Source organism: Ceratotherium simum, chromosome 15 (genome assembly GCF_057802395.1).
Source record: "Ceratotherium simum simum isolate JZ-2026a chromosome 15, ASM5780239v1, whole genome shotgun sequence".
In the NCBI taxonomy this organism is placed as follows: domain Eukaryota; kingdom Metazoa; phylum Chordata; class Mammalia; order Perissodactyla; family Rhinocerotidae; genus Ceratotherium; species Ceratotherium simum.
In genome coordinates, this window is record NC_141914.1 from 28,638,898 (window position 1) to 28,657,969 (window position 19,072).

Consider the following 19,072-nt stretch of genomic DNA (forward strand, 5'->3'; position numbering starts at 1 on the left):
TGCAGCAAATGCCACAAAAAACAATCAGTGAAGGTAAAGCCCTAAAATGATGTTGAAGAGGGATTCACGTTCCTTATCCTTTGCTACACTGATAAAGTACTACTACAGAGTATGCAACATTTTAATATAAACAAGGTTCTTTATTTTAAAAATCTACCATTTATTGAGCACTTAATGTATGTGTTGGACTCTGGTCTAAGTTTTACATAAATTACTGTATTTCATACTTATAAGCACCATATGAGGTGAGTTGTTATCATCTTCACTTTACAGATCATGAAACTAAAGGAAGAGAAATTAAGCAATATGCCCTACATTATACAATGTACTGCAATAAATCTAAATGGAACGAATGGAAAGCAAGTTACAGAATGATACATATATATATATATCTCATTTTAAATATATATATATATGAGCTAAATAATATATTAATTAACGTATAGGATTAGCTTAACAAATATACCTCAATGGTTAAAAGAGGTTACCTCAGGGACAGAATACAAAAAAAGACTGACTTTCAAGAATGCATACTCCTCTGTAAATGTATGTTTTAAGATATGCCTGAATTATCTTTGTAATCAGAGGGGTTTTTGTTTTTAAAGGTAAATAACTGAAAGAGAGAGCGAGCAGTTACTGTGGAAAAGGAATGTCAGAAGCCAGGTTACAGTATATTAGGAATGAGAAGGAAACAGAAAAAGGTAAACTACTTTTTTCAAGAAGCTTAGCTAGGAAGAGAAGGAAAGCTACAGGGTCCTACTGAGAAGCAATTTTTTCTCTTTGTCTGTTTTTCTTGTAATGAAATCTTTGAACATATTTATAGGAGAAAAGAAAGAAGGGAGCAAAGGCCCAAGAAAGAGAAAGAGATTATAGATGTTACACGAGGAGAGGAGAAAATGGGATTCCAAAAGAGAAAAGGATCAAGAGCACAGTAGACGCTGTTAGTACTAATTATTTGAGAAGGTAACTTGCAGATAATTGAAAACATATTTCTATAAAGTTAGGAATTTTTGCAGTAAGTATGTGTCACTGTGGCAATCCAAAAAAGGGGAGGGGGGGTGTTTTAAGAGCACGTGAGGAGGGGCTGGCCCAGTGGCACAAGCGGTTAAGTGCACACGCTCCGCTGTGGCAGCCCGGGGTTCACTGGTTTGGATCCAGGGCGCGCACCAACGCACCGCTTGCCAAACCATGCTGTGGAGGCGTCCCACATAAAAGTGGAGGAAGATGGGCATGGATGTTAGCCCAGGGCCAGTCTTCCTCAGCAAAAAGAGGAGGATTGGCAGATGTTAGCTCAGGGCCAATCTTCCTCACCAAAAAAAAAGAGCACATGAGGAGCTATCATTGCTCCAGTACTGAAGATACCACTAGATACAGATACAGAACAATGAAAATTATTTAAATGAGCTACTGAAAATGTCATATAATCAAAACTCATAATTAAGACCAATCGGGGATGCCTTCTTGCAGCACATAAATCTACAATCACTGTGGCATACTTAAGCTTTAACACAGACTTTTATTTTCTTAGTAACTGTACAATATTTTGCCAAGTTTTCTCCTAGATTAACAGCTTGGCATAATATGGCAGTTGTTTCACTTTTCTCATAGCATATCATTACATTTCACTTCCATTTCAAAGTTATTGATTTGGGGGTATGTCCTTCATTTCTAGCACTAGCAACCATCACTTGAACACTGGGATAACACCATAAAAATATAAAAACCTATATAATAGTGAATGTAAAATAACAGCATAGTGGTCATCAAAATCACTTGCAGACATCTCATGTACAACGCACTTAGTAAACATCAGTTTTGGTCTTGATGAAATTTTTAAATTACAGGGGCTTTGCATATGGGTTGTGCATTATTTCAAATTTCGTACTTTTTTTTTTTTTTATAACATACCACCTAAAAACTGGAATTAGGGCTGGCCCCGTGGCTTAGTGGTTAAGTGAGTGTGCTCCGCTACTGGCGGCCCCAGTTCAGAACCCGGGCGCGCACCGACGCACCGCTTCTCTGGCCATGCTGAGGCCGCGTCCCACATACAGCAACTAGAAGGATGTGCAACTATGACATACAGCTATCTACTGGGGCTTTGGGGGAGGAAAAAAAGGAGGAGGACTGGCAATAGATGTTAGCTTAGAGCCGGTCTTCCTCAGCTAAAAGAGGAGGATTAGCATGGATGTTAGCTCAGGGCTGATCTTCCTCACCAAAAAAAAAAAAAAAGAAAAGAAAAAACTGGAATTAGGGGCTGGCCCGGTGCCACAGTGGTTAAGGTCATGCGCCCCGCTTCGGCGGCCTGGGGCTCACAGGTTTGAATCCTGGGCGCAGACCTACATGCCGCTTATCAAGCCACGCTGTGGCAGCATCCCACATACAAAAAATAGAGGAGGATGGGCATGGATGTTAGTTCAGGGCCAGTCTTCCTCAGCAGAAAGAGGAAGATTGGCAACAGATGTTAGCTCAGGGCCAATCTTCCTTACCAAAAAAAAAAGCAAACATGGAATTAAATGAGAGAACACTGTAAATTTGGTGATGGGAAGAGGGAGTTCAGACTAGTGTCTCTGTGATGTATTGTCTCTGAGAGACAGAGACATTCTGCCAGAGAAATAAAGCATCAGGAAGAAGGATAAGAACCTTGATGACACTGATAAAGGAAACAGGAAAAGGAGCCAACCACCAATATGTAGGACTGTCAATTATTTTGAAGGCAGGAATTCAAAATTGTGACAATTCATGAAGTTGTGCTTTAAAGTTTTTTCAGGTGTCTTCCAAAGTCCATAGTAAGAACTAAAGTAGAGGTCTGTTTCAAGGATACAGAATTATAGAATAGACAGTACCAAAGATAAGAAAGGTAGTGAATTTGAATATGGACTGATAACAGCACTGTATAGATAACAGCATTGTATCAATTTTAAATTTCCTCCATCTGATAAGTATATACTAGTTGTTTTTAGAAATGTTCATAAAAAATTTAAAAAATAAAATTTTAGGGAAAATATCCTAGTTTAAAGGAGATACATGCTGAGGTATTTAAGGGTAAAAGACCATGATATCTGCAACTTGTTCTCAAATGGGTCAGCAAAAATAAAATAAAAGTTTATATATATGTGTGTGTATACAGAAAGCAAGCAAATGTGACAAAATGGCAGCTTATTTTACTATTGTAATTTTTCTGTAAACGTAAATTTTTTTTCAAAATAATAAATTTTTTAAGAGACTGAAAAAGGGCCTAAATAACAGTAAAATATAAGTCCCATAAGAAAGGTACAAAGGTACACAGGCATTCAGTAGAGATTAGTTTCAGCTAAAAGATGGGTGAAGATCTCACATAGAAGGTTTCTGAGCTAGGCCATGCAAGATGGCAAGATGGGATAAGGTACAGACACTCCAGTCGGAAGGAATGCCGCAAGTAAAGACACTGGAGCAAAGAATTTCAAGAACAAATATTCTACTTCAACTCAAAGCAGAATTTGTAAAAGGTAGTGGTTGGTAGTGCTCACATAACTTTAAACGTTCTTATCAAAGAAATAGGAGTTAAGCAATAAGTTATTTTTTAAAAAGGAATAATAGAAATGAGATTACTATTTAAAAATTTTCCTTTTCATTCTTCCTGAAAGCAAACCAAAACAGTTTACTCTAACAAAAAGAGAAATTATCAGTCTATCTGAGCAGTATTTAATTCTATCTTTCAGAAAAAATAAGGCAGAGGAAAACAATATGTATTCTCAATTCATGACATAAAGTGACAACTAAAAACCTTAAAAATTGATGGAAACCTTAATTGGAACTTATCCATCTCAAGACTTAGTGAGTTTTAAGAATGTTATTATAAACTAAATGGCTCTTAACAGTGAAGTGGTTTTCACTAAGAAAAATGGAAGTTAAATGATTAAAAATAAAATAGTTCTTGTTTTCTGTTATTTTTTTTTTTTAGTTAAAGTTTTAAAAGCTAAGTAAAAAAAACACCCTATTTCAGAGAAGAGATGAAAAGGAATCATATTTTAAATCAGTCTAATGTCTATCATCAGAAAAAGAAGATCTTAAAATAAAATGCCCAAGTTTTCTTAAACGCTCAAATCCAGTTAAACAGTTGGCTCTCTGGTTCACTGCAGCAGTTTGTAACCATAAAAATTAGAAATAGGCCAAATGTCTATCAAAAAAGACAAATATTGGGGCTGACCCTGTGGCATAGTGGTTAAGTTTGGCACATTCAGCTTCGGCAGCCGGTGTCTGCAGATTCAGATCCCAGGTGCGGACATACACCACTCTTCAGCCACAGTGTGGTGGGGACCCACATATAAAGTAGAGGAAGACTGGCACAGATGTTAGCTCACGGCTAATCTTCCTCAGCACCAACAAAAACACAAACATCCATAGAGGAATATCGGGTAGCAATTAATTAGAATGTGACACACCTACATATACAGATACAGAAAGAAAGCTAAAGCATAATTAAGATATGCTGAAACACAAAGTTGCAAAAGCACAAGCTAGAAACAGTATATTAGTATAATATGATTATTTGTGGAGTTTTTAAAATTAATACTAGATATATGCATAGAAAAATGTGGCAGAATATATTATACCAAACCATTTTCAGCAGCCACTGTTGCAGTGAGGGATTTCATTTTCTTACATTAATTATTTCCGCACATCTTTTTTACAAACTTGCCTGCTACGTCTCTCTCTCTCTATTAAAACTAGTTCTTTCTCTCCTTATTTTATTAATTTTATTGCGATATTTTCATTTGTCTAGGTAACAAGCCCAATTACCAAGAAAGTTATTCAATAAAGATAGAAACATCTGCCTTGAAGCCTGAAGTTGTGAGTTCTAATATCAGTTTTCCTACGTGGTAATAATATAAGTTTGGGCAGTCACAACATCCCTCAACTACAGTTTGCTGAATTCAGACCAAAATCTGGCTTAACCTCATATGTCAGGAGACTATAGCAAGAATCCATGCTCCTATGACATCTAAAAATATAATAATATATGGGAATGTGCCCTTTAAAACTATGCAATTTGAAAATAATAAGGTTATTATTATAATCCATTCCTACAGATTACTATAATCCATTCCTACAGAACACATGAGCATTTTTTAAGAAAGGAAGAAAGAATATATTGTATTGGTTTTAAAATACTAATAATATATTATGTTTAGACAAGCAATGTTTCTCAAATTTTATTTTACCATTTCTGGGGCTAAGGCTAAAGTTGGAAGACTGTGTCACCTGTCTCTAGACTCTCTTACTTCTCAAAGATAACACCTCAAAGAAAAGGCAATCACCTGGAACAAAGAAACAGAAACCATCATTACTGGCTGATTCTAGCTCTGGGGCAGTGAAAGTTCAAAATGAACTTGGGAAAATTGGGCCAGAAAACAAGGATGTGCTCAAAGACTAAGAGGGGATGTCAAAAGGACACAGAGGCATCCCTTCAAGGGATCGCCCAAATTTGGAGTAATCTGAGCATCCAAAGAATAATAACTAAAATGGATTGTAAACACTGAATAAATAAAAATCTTTCAGTCCATAGTGGTAGTTTTTTAAAAAGAAAGAGCAAAAAAAAGGAGAGGAAACTTATTAGCCACCTTTAAAGGGGATTATTGCATAAACTCTACTCTGAAAACCAGTCACTAAAAAAATATGTAAGCTTTACCCTGTCTTTTTAGGAAGAACAAAGATTCATCCCTAGTTGATGGGGAAAAATACTTTCTACAGAAGAATACCAACTAATAAATACAAATGGAATGATAAATTTGGGGGGCGAGGGGAACCAACATTTTGAAACCTCTAATGAAATAAGTGATTCAGGCAAGAATCATAAGTGGGTGAATCAGGTAAAAATTCACTTAATACAAGGTGCTAAAGTACTACCCCCCATAGATACTTCATAACTACAAAGAGAAAAACATACCTATACAATGAAGGATCTAGAGGTCACCACCTTTAAGTAATCAAACTTATCATCACAAGTGCAACCACCTGATATGGTATGCTTTCTGATGTGATACAATATGAAATACAATATATCATTATGAAGTCTGCTTACCAAAAATGAGTCTAATCAATGTTTATATCTAATTTTCTGTTACCAGAAATACAGGACTTAATGGAATGACTTAAACAACATGAGGAAACAAACTAAACAAATACAGACTATGTGGTATACTATAAGACAACTGGCATGGTCTCTTCAAAAAGTTAATGTCACTTAAAGGGAAAAAAAAAAGATGGGGAGGGCTATTCCGCTAGATTATAAGAGAGTCAAGACATTGTACCAGACTTGGTATGTGCCCTCCCAACTCATTCCAATGTTCTCCCCCAGATCTTCACATTTGCCTTTCACCCTGAGCAGCCTAGCAACACCTTGTGCCTCTGGCCTCCTGTCCACCTCTCATCCTCTCACCTCCTCACTTGGGGCTCTCCTGTTAACCACAAAACCAGATACCATAACCCCTGCACCCACAAATCTACAACCCTGAAGTGCAGGGGAATTGTTGCCCACTAGAAGCCAGTGGATGAAGGGATGGAATGAAAGGGATGTTTCCCTTTCTTTCCTTGGATGCAGTATATACAGCTTCTCAGGAATGCAATACGTAGGATCCAGCAATCAGTCACACTTAGTGGCAGAAAGCATCCTTGTATTAGTTTTTCCTTCTTCCCAGCATATGTACCTTTTCCCTCACTTGTGCTCTCTAGGATGAACTCCCTAAATAAAGTAATAGCATGTAAGTCCTCTGCCTCACGTTCTGCTATCAGGGAAACCCAGATAAAAACAGACACCTAACAGTCTAATGCAGTACAAGAATCTTATCTGGATTCTGATTTTTTTTTTTTTTTTTGAAGTCCTAAAAGAGGGGCCAGCCCCATGGCGTAGTGGTTAAGTTCAGCACACTCCGCTTTGGCAGCCCAGGTTCACAGGTTTGGATCCCAGGTGTGGACCTACACCACTCATCAGCCATGCTGTGGCAGCGACCTACATACAAAATAGAGGAGGACTGGCACAGATGTTAGCTCAGGGCTAATCTTCCTCAAGCCAAAAAAAAAAAAAAGAGGAAGATTGGCAACAGATGTTAGCACAGAGTGGATCTTTCCTAGCAAAAAAATTAAAAGTCCTAAAAGATAGATTGGGGACAGTTATAAATATGGATTGAAGAGAAAGTTAAATAATTATTGTTAATTTTCTTAGGTGTAATAATAGTACTAAGGTTATACAGGAGAATGTTTGACTATTCTTACTCATAGAAGATGTATGCTGAAGTTTTTATAATTTAAGTGCATGATGTCTGCAACTGATTTTCAAGTAGCTTCCCAAAAATACACATACAAAAAAAGGAAATATAACAAAATGTTAGTAATTGTTGACTCTACATGGATGTTGGTCGTACTATTCTTTCAATTTTACTGTACTTAAGAAATTTTTTATGATAAAAAGTCAGGAAAAATATAATCACCCTTCGCCTATTACTTAATTACAATATGGAAACAACCACGGTTCTCACTTCATTCAAAAAATATTGACTAAACAACTGCTATGTGCAAGGACTACATATATTTCAATAAATAAGACAGTCCCTAACCTTAGGGACTTACAGTCTAGTAAAGAGACCAAAATACACACAAAATAATGTACATTTGAGCATTTAATTACAACAGTGATGAATATTATCAAGAAGAGGTAGAAAGTGCTATAATAGAGGCTCTAACAATCTCAGAGGTAAAGGAAGGCTTCTATCAGGAAGTGACCCTGTCATGACCCTTGACACTCTCATAATGATTTCTGACTCTTACTCTCACAACCCGTTTCCAATCTGTCCTCATATCCTTGTGCTCTACATTCAAAATATCCATAATTCAGCCACTTAGCACCTCTATTATCACCACTTTGGTTCAAGCCCACATCCATCCTTAACTGGATTAATGAAACAGATTCCTAACAGGTCTCTTGCTTTTACCCTTACTACAGTGTATTTTCAACAGAACAGCCTGAGTGATCCCTTTAAAGTTTAGGTTAAATAATGTCACTCCTCTGCTCCAAATCCCTGCAAAAGCTTCACATGATCTGCCCCTGCCTTACCCTCTGACCTCATCTCCCACTACTCTTTCCCTTACTCTGTTCTAGCCATACTAGCCGTCTTACTATTTCTCACACATTCCAGCCTTACTCCTGCCTTAGAGTCTTTGCACTCGTTATTCCCTCAAATAGCTGCATCACTTTCCAACTCTTTGTACAAACATCACCTTCTCAATGAGGCCTATAGCAAACACCCTATTTAAAATTGCCAAGTACACCCAATCTGGCATTCCTAATCCTTTTAATCTGCTCTTTTTTCCGTCTCATACCACTTATCACCTTCTAACATACTAGATAATTTATTAATTTATTGTTTATTACCTGCTTTCCCACTAGAATGTAAGCTCCATGAGGACAGGGATCTTTGCTTTGTTCAAGCACCTTGTTCAAGGTATGATACATAACTGGTGCTCAATATTTGCTGAATAAACAAATGAACAGATGAACCGACAATTAAAATGAAAAGCTAAAAATGAGAAGCAGTTGGCCAAAGAAGAGAGAACCTTCCACACAGAGGGAACATTATGTGGGGACCCTGAGCTAAGAGGAACCAGTGGCCAAAGAAGGAAAGAGTTCTAAAGGATGAGTGAATGAACAGGCAGTGGTCAAATAATTTAGGATTTCTGAGTCTTATGAGGGATTTCCCACTTCATTCTGAGAAGAATGGAAAGCGAATGAAGGGTAATGACACGATTTGCATTTTTTAAAGATAACCTTGGAGGCAAAACTATCATAAATTCGAGAGGGGCACGTGTGAATGCAGATAGGCCAATTCAAGGGACTATTACAATAATCTAGGCAAACAATGAGGGGGGGGTTAGCCTAGAGTGGCAAGAATGGAGACAGACTGAAATGTTGATTCATGTGAAATTTTGCAAATTGCAGTACGGATTATAGACGTAAATGTGAAAAGCAAAATAAAAGTTTCTGACAAATAATACAGTAGAATATCTTTATGACCTTGAGGTTGGAAAATACGTCAGTAGGCACAAAGAGCATTAACCAGAAATTGGACTAGATTAAATTTAAGGAATCTTGATCAGTAAAAGATATTAGGAAAAGCAGCTTCAGAGTGCGAGAAAATACGTTATACATATATCTGACAAACAAATCATATACAAATAGAGACCTCCTACAAATCAATAAGATAGAAGGTAACAAAAAAATAGAAAAACTTAGTTCACGAAAGATAACAAAATGAAAAATAAACATATGAAAATATAACAAAAATGTATAATAAGAAAATGTTAATTGTTAACCTTGTTAATGATAGAGTAAATGCAAATACAACAATATAAAGTACCACGACACACCTACTAGAATGGTTAAAATTATTAATAAAAAGACTGACAATAACAAGCATTGGCTGGGGCCAGCCCGGTGGTGCAAGCGGTTAAGTTTGCACACTCCGCTTCGGCGACCTGGGGTTCGCAGGTTCGGATCCCAGGCACGCACCGACGCACCACGTGGCAAGCCATGCTGTGGCGGGCTCCCATATAAAGTAGAGGAAGATGGGCACGGATGTTAGCTCAGGACCAATCTTCCTCAAGAAAAAAGGGGAAGATTGGCATCGGACGTTAGCTCAGGGCTAGTCCTCCTTACAAAAAAAAAAACAAGCATTGGCAAATATCTGAAGCAACTGAAACTTGCACATATTGGTGATAATTATAAAAACAGGCATAATCACCTTGCAAAACTGTTGCCATGTTCTAAAATTAAACATGCACATATATCATTTTCACAACTGAGTATAGACACAACAGAAATGCACAGACAAGTGCACCAAAAAACATACACATGCAGTTCTGCTATAATATTGTTTGGAAAATGCAAATTTGTTCTAACATAATTAATATATGAGGGAATAATAAGAACATAATGCAAATTTCATACTTGCTTATGCTCAATCTTATCCATGAGAAACACTAGGTATGGGCAGAAAATTGCACCCAGATGAAATGAGCCACAGGGGAACACACAAAACACACACATTTCAGACTTTAGTTCATTGAATGTGATGAGTCACACTCATTCACATCTGGTGTTACAACTTTTCATTGGATTTCAGATTAACTCCCCCAGCCAGCACTTCACAATAACACACAAGCTGCAACCCAGACACACACTCCCACAGCAAACAAGATTTTTTCCAAGGTAAAATGCCATATTTATTGTAGTATTTATATATTTCTTAACCATTTAACACGTGTGAAACTGTGCTGCCATTTTTATTAGGTTCTTACCTTTTTTTTAATAAATATCACTCACTAAGTTCTGAGTCACTAATTCCATTTTCCCCTTTTGCCCTGTGGTTTTTATTGCACAACTGTGCACAGTGTGGTGATTCTTAAGAACATATATGTTGTGCTATGGCAGAACTGACTGTACAAGAATGTTCAAAGCAGCACTAACCCAAAACTGGAAACAACCCAAATACCCATCAATAGAATGGACAAATATACTGTGGTATATCACACAATGGAATATTCTACAGGAGTAAGAATGAAAAAAGCTTCAACTCATGGATGAAATTCACAAATATACAAAAAAGAAGCTAGACGTAAGAGAGTACATACTATATAAATCTGTTACTAATCTGAGGTGTTAGAAATCAGGATGGTTCTTTGAGGAAGAGGGAGTAGAGAGCAAAGAGGAAAGGTACAAGGGTGACTTCTGGAGTACTGGCATATTTTTTTTAATTAAGATATAATGGATAAACCATAAAACTCATCAAATTTTAAAGTGTACAATTCAATGGTTTTTAGTATATTCACAGTGTGCAACCATTCTCACTAATTCCAGAACCCATTAGCAGTCATTCCATTTTCTTTTTCTTGACCTGGTGTATTTACCATGCAGTAATTCATCAAGCTATACATTTATGATTTGCACACCTTTATGTATGAATATTACACAGTACTTCAATAAATTTTTTTTTTTTTTTTTGGTGAGGAAGATTGTCCCTGAGCTAACATCTGTACCAATCTTCCCCTATTTTGTATGTGGGATGCCGCCACAACATGGCTTGATGAGCGGTGTATGGGTCCGCGCCCAGGATCCAAACCCCCGGCTGTTGAAGTGGAGCCCGCGAACTTAACCACTATGCCACCACGCCAGCCCCCATACATTTTTTTAAGTCGATGTTTAGAGGACTTCATGTTAAACCTAGTAGAATGAATATATGCTTTTAACTCTACCATCTCCAAAAACTCTACTTAAATTAAAGCAGATGGATTATTTTAAAGTATTAAATCACAAGGTCAAAGAAAAAGGTAAAGGAGATATGCTCCCTATACCACTCAGTCATATAACTTCCCTCCCCCAAAGATGAACTCAGAAGGGCTGAAACAGGGGGCATGGAGATAGCAGGGACAACTGAAAACAAGAGTATATTCCTGAAAGCAGACTAAGCGTGTATTCTTCCAGACATAACTAACCTCATACTTTTTTTCTCTTTTACAGAGTCATACCACACCTCCTGGCATGCAACCTGCTTTCAATCATTTAATAACATAGAGTAGATATATAGACTGTATTTTTATGCCTGCTATTTTATATTGCATTAAGTGGCTATACCATCATCTTATTTATAATCATTTAGATTGTTTCCCTGTTGATTTTCATTAATATTACAAATACTGCAATGAATATGCATATATATAATGTGTGAGTACATCTGTAACATATGTTGTACCAAAGGACCTAAATATACTGTCAAGATGTCTTTCAAAAAGATTGCATCACTGTACTCTCCTACCAACAGTATAAGAGTTTTCTGTTTCCTCCCATTTAATTAATCTTTGACAATCAAATTAGGTAAAAATATTCTCATTGTTAATTTAATTTGCATTTTTTTAAAAGTGGGATCGAGCATCTCTTCCTAGGCTTATTGGTTCATTTGTATTTCTCTCTCTCTAAGCTGTCCATTTGCGTCCTTCGGTCACTTTCCTATTGCACATTAGCTTTTTTTCTTACTGATCTGTAAGGTTTCTTGAGTTGGAAATTAGCCCTTCTTCATAAATGTGACAAATTTTTTTCCCAGTGTATCATTTCTCATTTGTTTATCGGACCTTTCAAGATACAAAAGTTCTATAATCAAAGTTCAAAAAAATCAAACTTTGTGAAGTCCATAAAGAAATTCTACAAAGTCAGCATTCTTAACCTTTTCTTTTAATTTTTCTGGGTTTTGTTTGTTGTCATATTCAGAAAGCTTTCCCTATCCAAAACTCTTTAAAAGGTTTATTTTATGGTTTCATGTTTTTTTTTACCTTTGAATCTCTGATCCACTCAAAATGTATTGTCAGGAATAGGACTGCCATAGACTGAATGTTTGCATCCCCCTAAAATTCATATGTTGAAATTCTAAAACCCTCAATGTGATGGTATTAGGAGATGGAGCCTCTGGGAATGGGATTAGTGCCCTTATCAAAGAGACCCCAGAGAGCCACCTCACCCCTTCCTCAATGTGAGGACACAGCAAGAAGATGGCCATCTAGGAACCCTGAAGTGGGCTCTCACTAGATATTGAATCTACTAGTGACCTGGTCTTGGACTTACCCGCCTCCAGAACTGTGAGAAATAAATTTCTTTTGTTTATAAGCCACCTAGTCTATTGTATTCTGTTATAGCAACCTGAAAGGACTAAGACAAGATAGTACATCCCTTTCTGTTGGAACTTCTCATTAAATCAGGCAAGTTATCCTACTCTTGCATCTTGCTTCCCTTCAAATACTCTTCCTTACAACCTCTAAAAGTAATTCACTCTTATTTTATTATTATTTTTTTTTTATAATTTTATTTATTTATTTTTTATCCCAAAGCCCCAGTAGATAGTTGTATGTCATAGCTGCACACTCTTCTAGTTGCTGTATGTAGGACGCGGCCTCAGCATGGCCGGAGAAGCGGTGCGTCGGTGCGGGCCCGGGATCTGAACCTGGGCCACCAGCAGCATAGTACGCCCACTTAACGGCTAAGCCACGGGGCCGGTCCGTTCACTCTTATTTTAGAATATATTTGTTTTTGTAAAAATAACACATGCTCATTATTTTTAAAAAGTAATAGAAAAAAGTAGTAAAAAGAAAAAATCCCCATGACCCAGAAACAATCATTAATATTAAGCAAACATTATTCCAAACATCTCACTAGACATACATTCAAAGTAAAGGACAAACATACCAAAACCAAAAAATGTTATAAGAAAATGGGATACTAATCATGTCACTTTAAAAATAAATGGTATTAATTTTTATTTTACTACATCAGAAGAAATAGAAGAATCAAAGTTAAAAGACCACAAATTAATTGACAAATGAGGATCTGGCAAGAGTTAGATTAGTTACCAACTAAAAAAAACAAAAAGACAACAAAGAAAAGTGGATAGATGCTTTACAAGACAAAGATTTTCACTTTAAGAGAATAAGAGAGACAAGCCCCAGTGGAAAATAATCAACCTCAAATACCTTTTGCAAAAATAACCCCCTTTATGATAGCCCTGCAGAAGTGAACATGAAGGGAAAGAGACAAGATCATGTTGCATGCAATTTTGTCAGGAAAAGATTATCTTACTTTTTTATCCAGGAATTAATGCACAAGTGTAATAATGACATATATTTTGTACAAGACAAAATATTTTCATGATTTTCAGATTATTTTCAAGTTATAGTCCAATAAATCCTTTTTTTGCATTTGTTTTAATTTGGGTCAGTGGATTCTCTTTAACTGTAAAACAAGAAAGGTGAATTAAATGCTCTAAGTCTCTTTTCAGTCCTAAGCATTATGCCCCTAAGAGTCTTAAGTAGGAACTGAAACAAGAGATGGAGTCAAAGGTCACTTAGCCAAGTTTTCTGTCCAAACAAAGTGTAAATGGAGGGGTAATAGGGTAATATACTTTCCTTCTCTTACTGCACCCTCAAAGAAATAGAAATTAAATCTCTAAATATTCTAGGCCTTTTTTTTAAGTCATTATCATCCATCAGTGTGTTTCAAAACTATTAACCTTTTCAGACTAACATCTGTCAAGGTATTCTGTCTTCTCTGCAAAACGGTACTTCCCCCCTTTAACTGACCATAGCTCACTGAAGTTTGACACAAACAGATTTTTCCCTCTTTTTAAAAACCTAGGATTTGTTCCCCTTATTAAGTCAATCCATGAATGGGGACAGATTTCAAACATTACTAGAGCATTTTCCACGTGCCAAGCCCTAAGCAACATTTTGTAATCATATTCCCTTCTCCATTTTCCTAACTAATAAGATCTGACATTTACAGTCTAAAAGTTCTTATTCTCCTATTCATTTTAGGTTCCTTTATCATGTCCATAATATTACCTTTCAGGAGATGCAAAAATCAGCACTGCACACAGCATTCTAGGTACCAGTGCCTCATAATTTTATAAAAATTGAAATGTTTCCAATACCATTCTTGATGGAATTCAATGCACTGATGATCTTTCTGGCTGAAATATATATGGAAATTAATTTCCAGTTTGCATAACTGTTCCACTTATTTAACCTTAATGAACACTTACTTTTACTGGAGCCAGCCATTATCTAAACAATCTCCTATAAAAACAGGCAAACTGACTACGAGAACTCTATGTTTTATAATCATAATTGAGTACCATAAATCAGAAAATAGAAAAAACTAGTAAGCAATTAAATAAGAACGTCAATTCTCTTAAAATTTAACATGTTTCTTACAGAAGCAAAGTTTTTAACCTAGGACCACAATAAATGTGAAATAGAAACTGTATTACTGATTAATATTTTTAAAATCTATATGAAATGGAATATCATAAGTACAAATGATATATCAACTAAAGGGAATGAAACTGAAATTATCTAAGAAGAACTGAAGGAAAAAATGAGAGGAAAATAAGGATACACAGACAATACAACACTAGAATCTCTAATCAAAGAGAAACACATAAGCACATACCAGGATTAGTAGAGAGAACTGTGAATTGGGTGTTAAAAGGTCTGAAATGCAAAGGGAGACTTGCCCAAACTAGCCGAATAAATTGGGTCAAGTCGTTCATTTTCTTCTGGATCTCAGTTTCCTCCACTTTATGAAGGAAAAGGATTCGATGTTCTCTGACTCTCCCTGCTCTAAAATTCTATAGTTCTAAGTTACTTAATATAAAAGAGAAACCTGAAAACCTGTCTACTTCATTATCAAGGGGCTGTCTGGTTGCTGCCCACCACTACCTTTCCCTGATTACTCACCCAAACAGAAGCTGATTCAATTTTCCATGTACTTTTCTAATACTAACTGGAAGGGACTAGAATCAAAGTCAGTCAATCACCTTCAAATGACTAATGTTCTTCAGACAGACTCCTCATTACAAAATACTTCATATCTCTGTTACGTCATATCTAACTCCAACCAACAACGATACATCACAACAAAAAAAGAACATTACTAAAATAGTTATGAAAACTCAAAGAAATAGACCAATTTAACTACAGAAAAATATAGAAACCAATGTTGACCTTAAAAAATTTATTAATCAGTCCTTAGTGAGTTTTAATAAGGTAATCCTTCAAGATAAGAAACAGAGAATCCTTGGGATAAATGTAGTAACTGAACTGTCCAAAACCACAAAACTATATTCTGTATCTCAGAAAAAATACCAGAGCAAAACCATCTTTTCAAAGTACAGTTTCCATCTAATTATCACACAGAGGGAGCCTCATTGAGGTCTATCATGCGAAGTATTTGTAATAGTCTAAAGCAAGTATTTCAGACCTCGAACCATTTACAACATTTTAAGACAGGGGCACCACAGATTCTGAGCTTTTCTTTTCAAAAATATTTTTAATCCCATCCTCTTTATTCCATTATAAATGATATGTCCACAAAACATCTATTTTAATAAAATGAAAAAACTTAGTAGCCCCAATAAATTGATCACTGAAAAATAGCTTAAGGAAGAATTTTTTTATCTTACCTCTACACCAGGGCTAAGGCTGCTTGGCAGTGTTTCTGAAGTCACAGTAGTGCTTGGAAGGCTGGAAATTTCCCAAGTATTCACAGGCTGTATTGGTTCAGACTGCTTTGAACGATCTATACATTTTGGATTATCCAGTAAGGTCACTTCATAAAATTCTTGAATATCTGGAAGAGAAGAAAGAAAAAGAAAAATTCAAAACTATTTGTATTTTCTAATTAAACTATGCATTACTAAAACAACATAACTCAAAAGCAAAATTTTTACTCTAGATTAGTAAAATAAGTCCAATCTTATAACGTAATTAAACAGTGAATATTTTCTCATTTTGTATGTCACAATCACATCAGAACCTGCAGGGCGCAGCGTAAAAGTCATAGGCTTTTTAAACTTCAAAGTTAGTGCTGACTTCAAATCCCTACTCCATCACCAATTAGCTACATGTTTAGGCAAGTTTAACCTCTAGTAACTTGCCTCTTATTATTGCGAATTGTCACAAGGATTGAGTATAATACACATAAAGTGCACAATGGCACTTAGCCTCCTAATAGATAGCAGCTAAGATCATTATTGTGAATTCTGCAGACATGAGTCATTTCTGATATTTTATCTTTGTACCACCAATACCCAGGCTGGGAATGTAAAACCAAGTGGTTTTAATTGCCCTTCTAACCAAAGTAAAACAAAACAAAACAAAATAATAAGTTAAAATAAAATCAAAGAATTAGAAGTATTTTTAGATATCCTCGAGTTCAAATATTTAAAAACAATAAATTAAAAATTTGACATTATTTTAGAAACAATCAGTTAACGGTATGACAAAACTCCCAAAGAAACCAAAAATTTACTTATACTAACACAGGATAATTTAAAGACCAAATTACTTTACTGTCAGCTGGAGTTATACGAACTAAGTGTATTAACACTGGTTATTCATGCTGTTCAGAAGCTCTGAGTGGTAGTTATATAATATTTAAGTTCACCAGTATTAGTTCTATGGGGACAAGCTATAAAAGGCATTGTGACAACAACTAGGGAAATTTAAATATGGACTATTTTCCAGAAATTACTAGAGAATTTTTTTTGGTAGAAGATATGTGTATGAGAATATATATATATTTATGTAGTAGGAGATATATTTCTATATATGTAAGATATATTGCATATATGTAGGAGATATATATTTATAGATCTATCTATATATAGAAAGAGAGATAGACAGTATCTCCTACAACAACAACAACAAAATACCAGAGTTCCTAGTATAGTATTACGCCCCCAAGAGCACTAAATGAGTATTGATTAATCGGTTAGCTAACAATATCTCAAGATAAGTTGCCCACATCACTACATAAAATTTTTATTATATTTTCCATTACTGTAAGTCAAGTCGCAAATTTTAAATTTCTATGTGACCTTTTATTCTATAATTAATGGAAACACTGCCATATTACCCTTCAATAACATCTCTAACAAAAATCTAGACCAGTGCTGCCCAAAGGAACTTTCTGCAATGATAAAAATGTTCCATAGCTGCACTGTCCAATATGGTAGCCACTAGCTACACATGGCTATTGAGCACTTAAAATGTGACTAGTGTGTTTCAGGAACTGAATTTATAATTTTACTTAGGTTTAATTAATTTAAATAGCCACATGTGGCTAGTGGCTACCGTACAGGACAAAAGAGATCTAGACTAATATAATTCAAACAGGGTAACATTTATCATTTAACTCATTTTATCCAGTATGGTCAAGGAATAAAGTGTTCTCTACGTGAATTTTTCAAAAGTCAAAAGTTGTATCTTGCTTGTCAATTGAAATGCCTCAAGTAGGTCTTATATTCATCTATCAAACAGTCATTTCTAATTTGCTGTATCCGAGCTCCTGTGGACTAGAGAACCAAATATCCATATTATTTTAACTATATCAGGCTTAAGACAAAATAAGCCAAGTAAACACCCATTAGGAGGGCTATTATCAACAAACCAGAAAATAACAAGTGTTGATGAGGATGTGGAGTAATTAAACCTTGTGCATTGCTGTTAAGAATATAAAATGATGCAGCTGCTGTGGAAAACAGTATGGTGGTTCCTCAAAATATTAAAACACAGAATCACTGTTTGATCCAGCAATTCCACTTCTGGGTATATACCCAAAAGAACTGAAAGCAGGGACTCAAACAGATATTTGTACACCAATGTTCATAGCAGCATTATTCACAATATCCAAAAGGTGAAAACAACCCAACTGTTCATCAATAGATAAACGGTTAATAAACAAAATCTGGTATATACAAACAATGTAATATTATTCAGCTTTTAAAAGGAATGAAATTCTGATACAGTGTACAATATGGATAGATGAATCTTGAAGACTTTATGCTAAGTGAAATAAGCCAGACACGAAAAGACAAATATTGCATGATTCCACTTATATGAGGTACCTAGAATAGTCAAATTCAGAGACAGAAAGAACAGTTGTTACCAGGGACTGCGGTAAAGACAGAATGGGGAGTTACTGCTTAATGGGTACAGGGTTTCAGCTTGGGATGATGAAAAAGTTCAGGAGATGGATAGCAGTGATAGTTGTACAATAACATGAATGTACTTAATGCCACTAAAATGTACACTTAAAAATCATAAACTTTATGTTATGTATATTTTATCACAATAAAAAAATAAGCTGAGTGACAGTCTAGGGGAGCTTAAATGAGAAAAGTGCATGAGATTTAATATGTGGGTTTTATAATATCTATTTTAGCTATTTAGATATCTTTGTTTCTTACTGGGCTTAGGATAACCAATTCTGCCAGATAACACCCAACTTAAAAAGATATTAGCTAACTAAAGATATTGGCTAACTAAAACATTAAGCAGAAGTACTGATATATTTCTGTTAACACATGTACAGTATGGTGATGTTTTTGATATGACAGCCTGTCACCGTTCTTATCACTTTCCTTAAAAATACATACACATATATATACACACACATACACATCTTTAATCTGGACCCATATCCCATCTTGATTAACAT

The 19,072-nt window shown here is 35.5% G+C and overlaps 1 protein-coding gene across 15 annotated transcripts in view; it reads right to left on the reverse strand.

Moving 5' to 3' along the window:
• The window catches only part of DLG1 (discs large MAGUK scaffold protein 1), a 283,086-nt gene that overhangs the window by 248,276 nt on the left and 15,738 nt on the right, over nucleotides 1-19,072 (reverse strand). For all 15 annotated transcript variants that reach the window (XM_087439816.1, XM_087439818.1, XM_087439817.1 and 12 more), the window contains one exon: nucleotides 16,035-16,201. In XM_087439816.1, coding sequence (XP_087295942.1) covers nucleotides 16,035-16,201 — 167 coding nt within the window. The remainder of the gene's footprint in view (nucleotides 1-16,034; nucleotides 16,202-19,072) is intronic.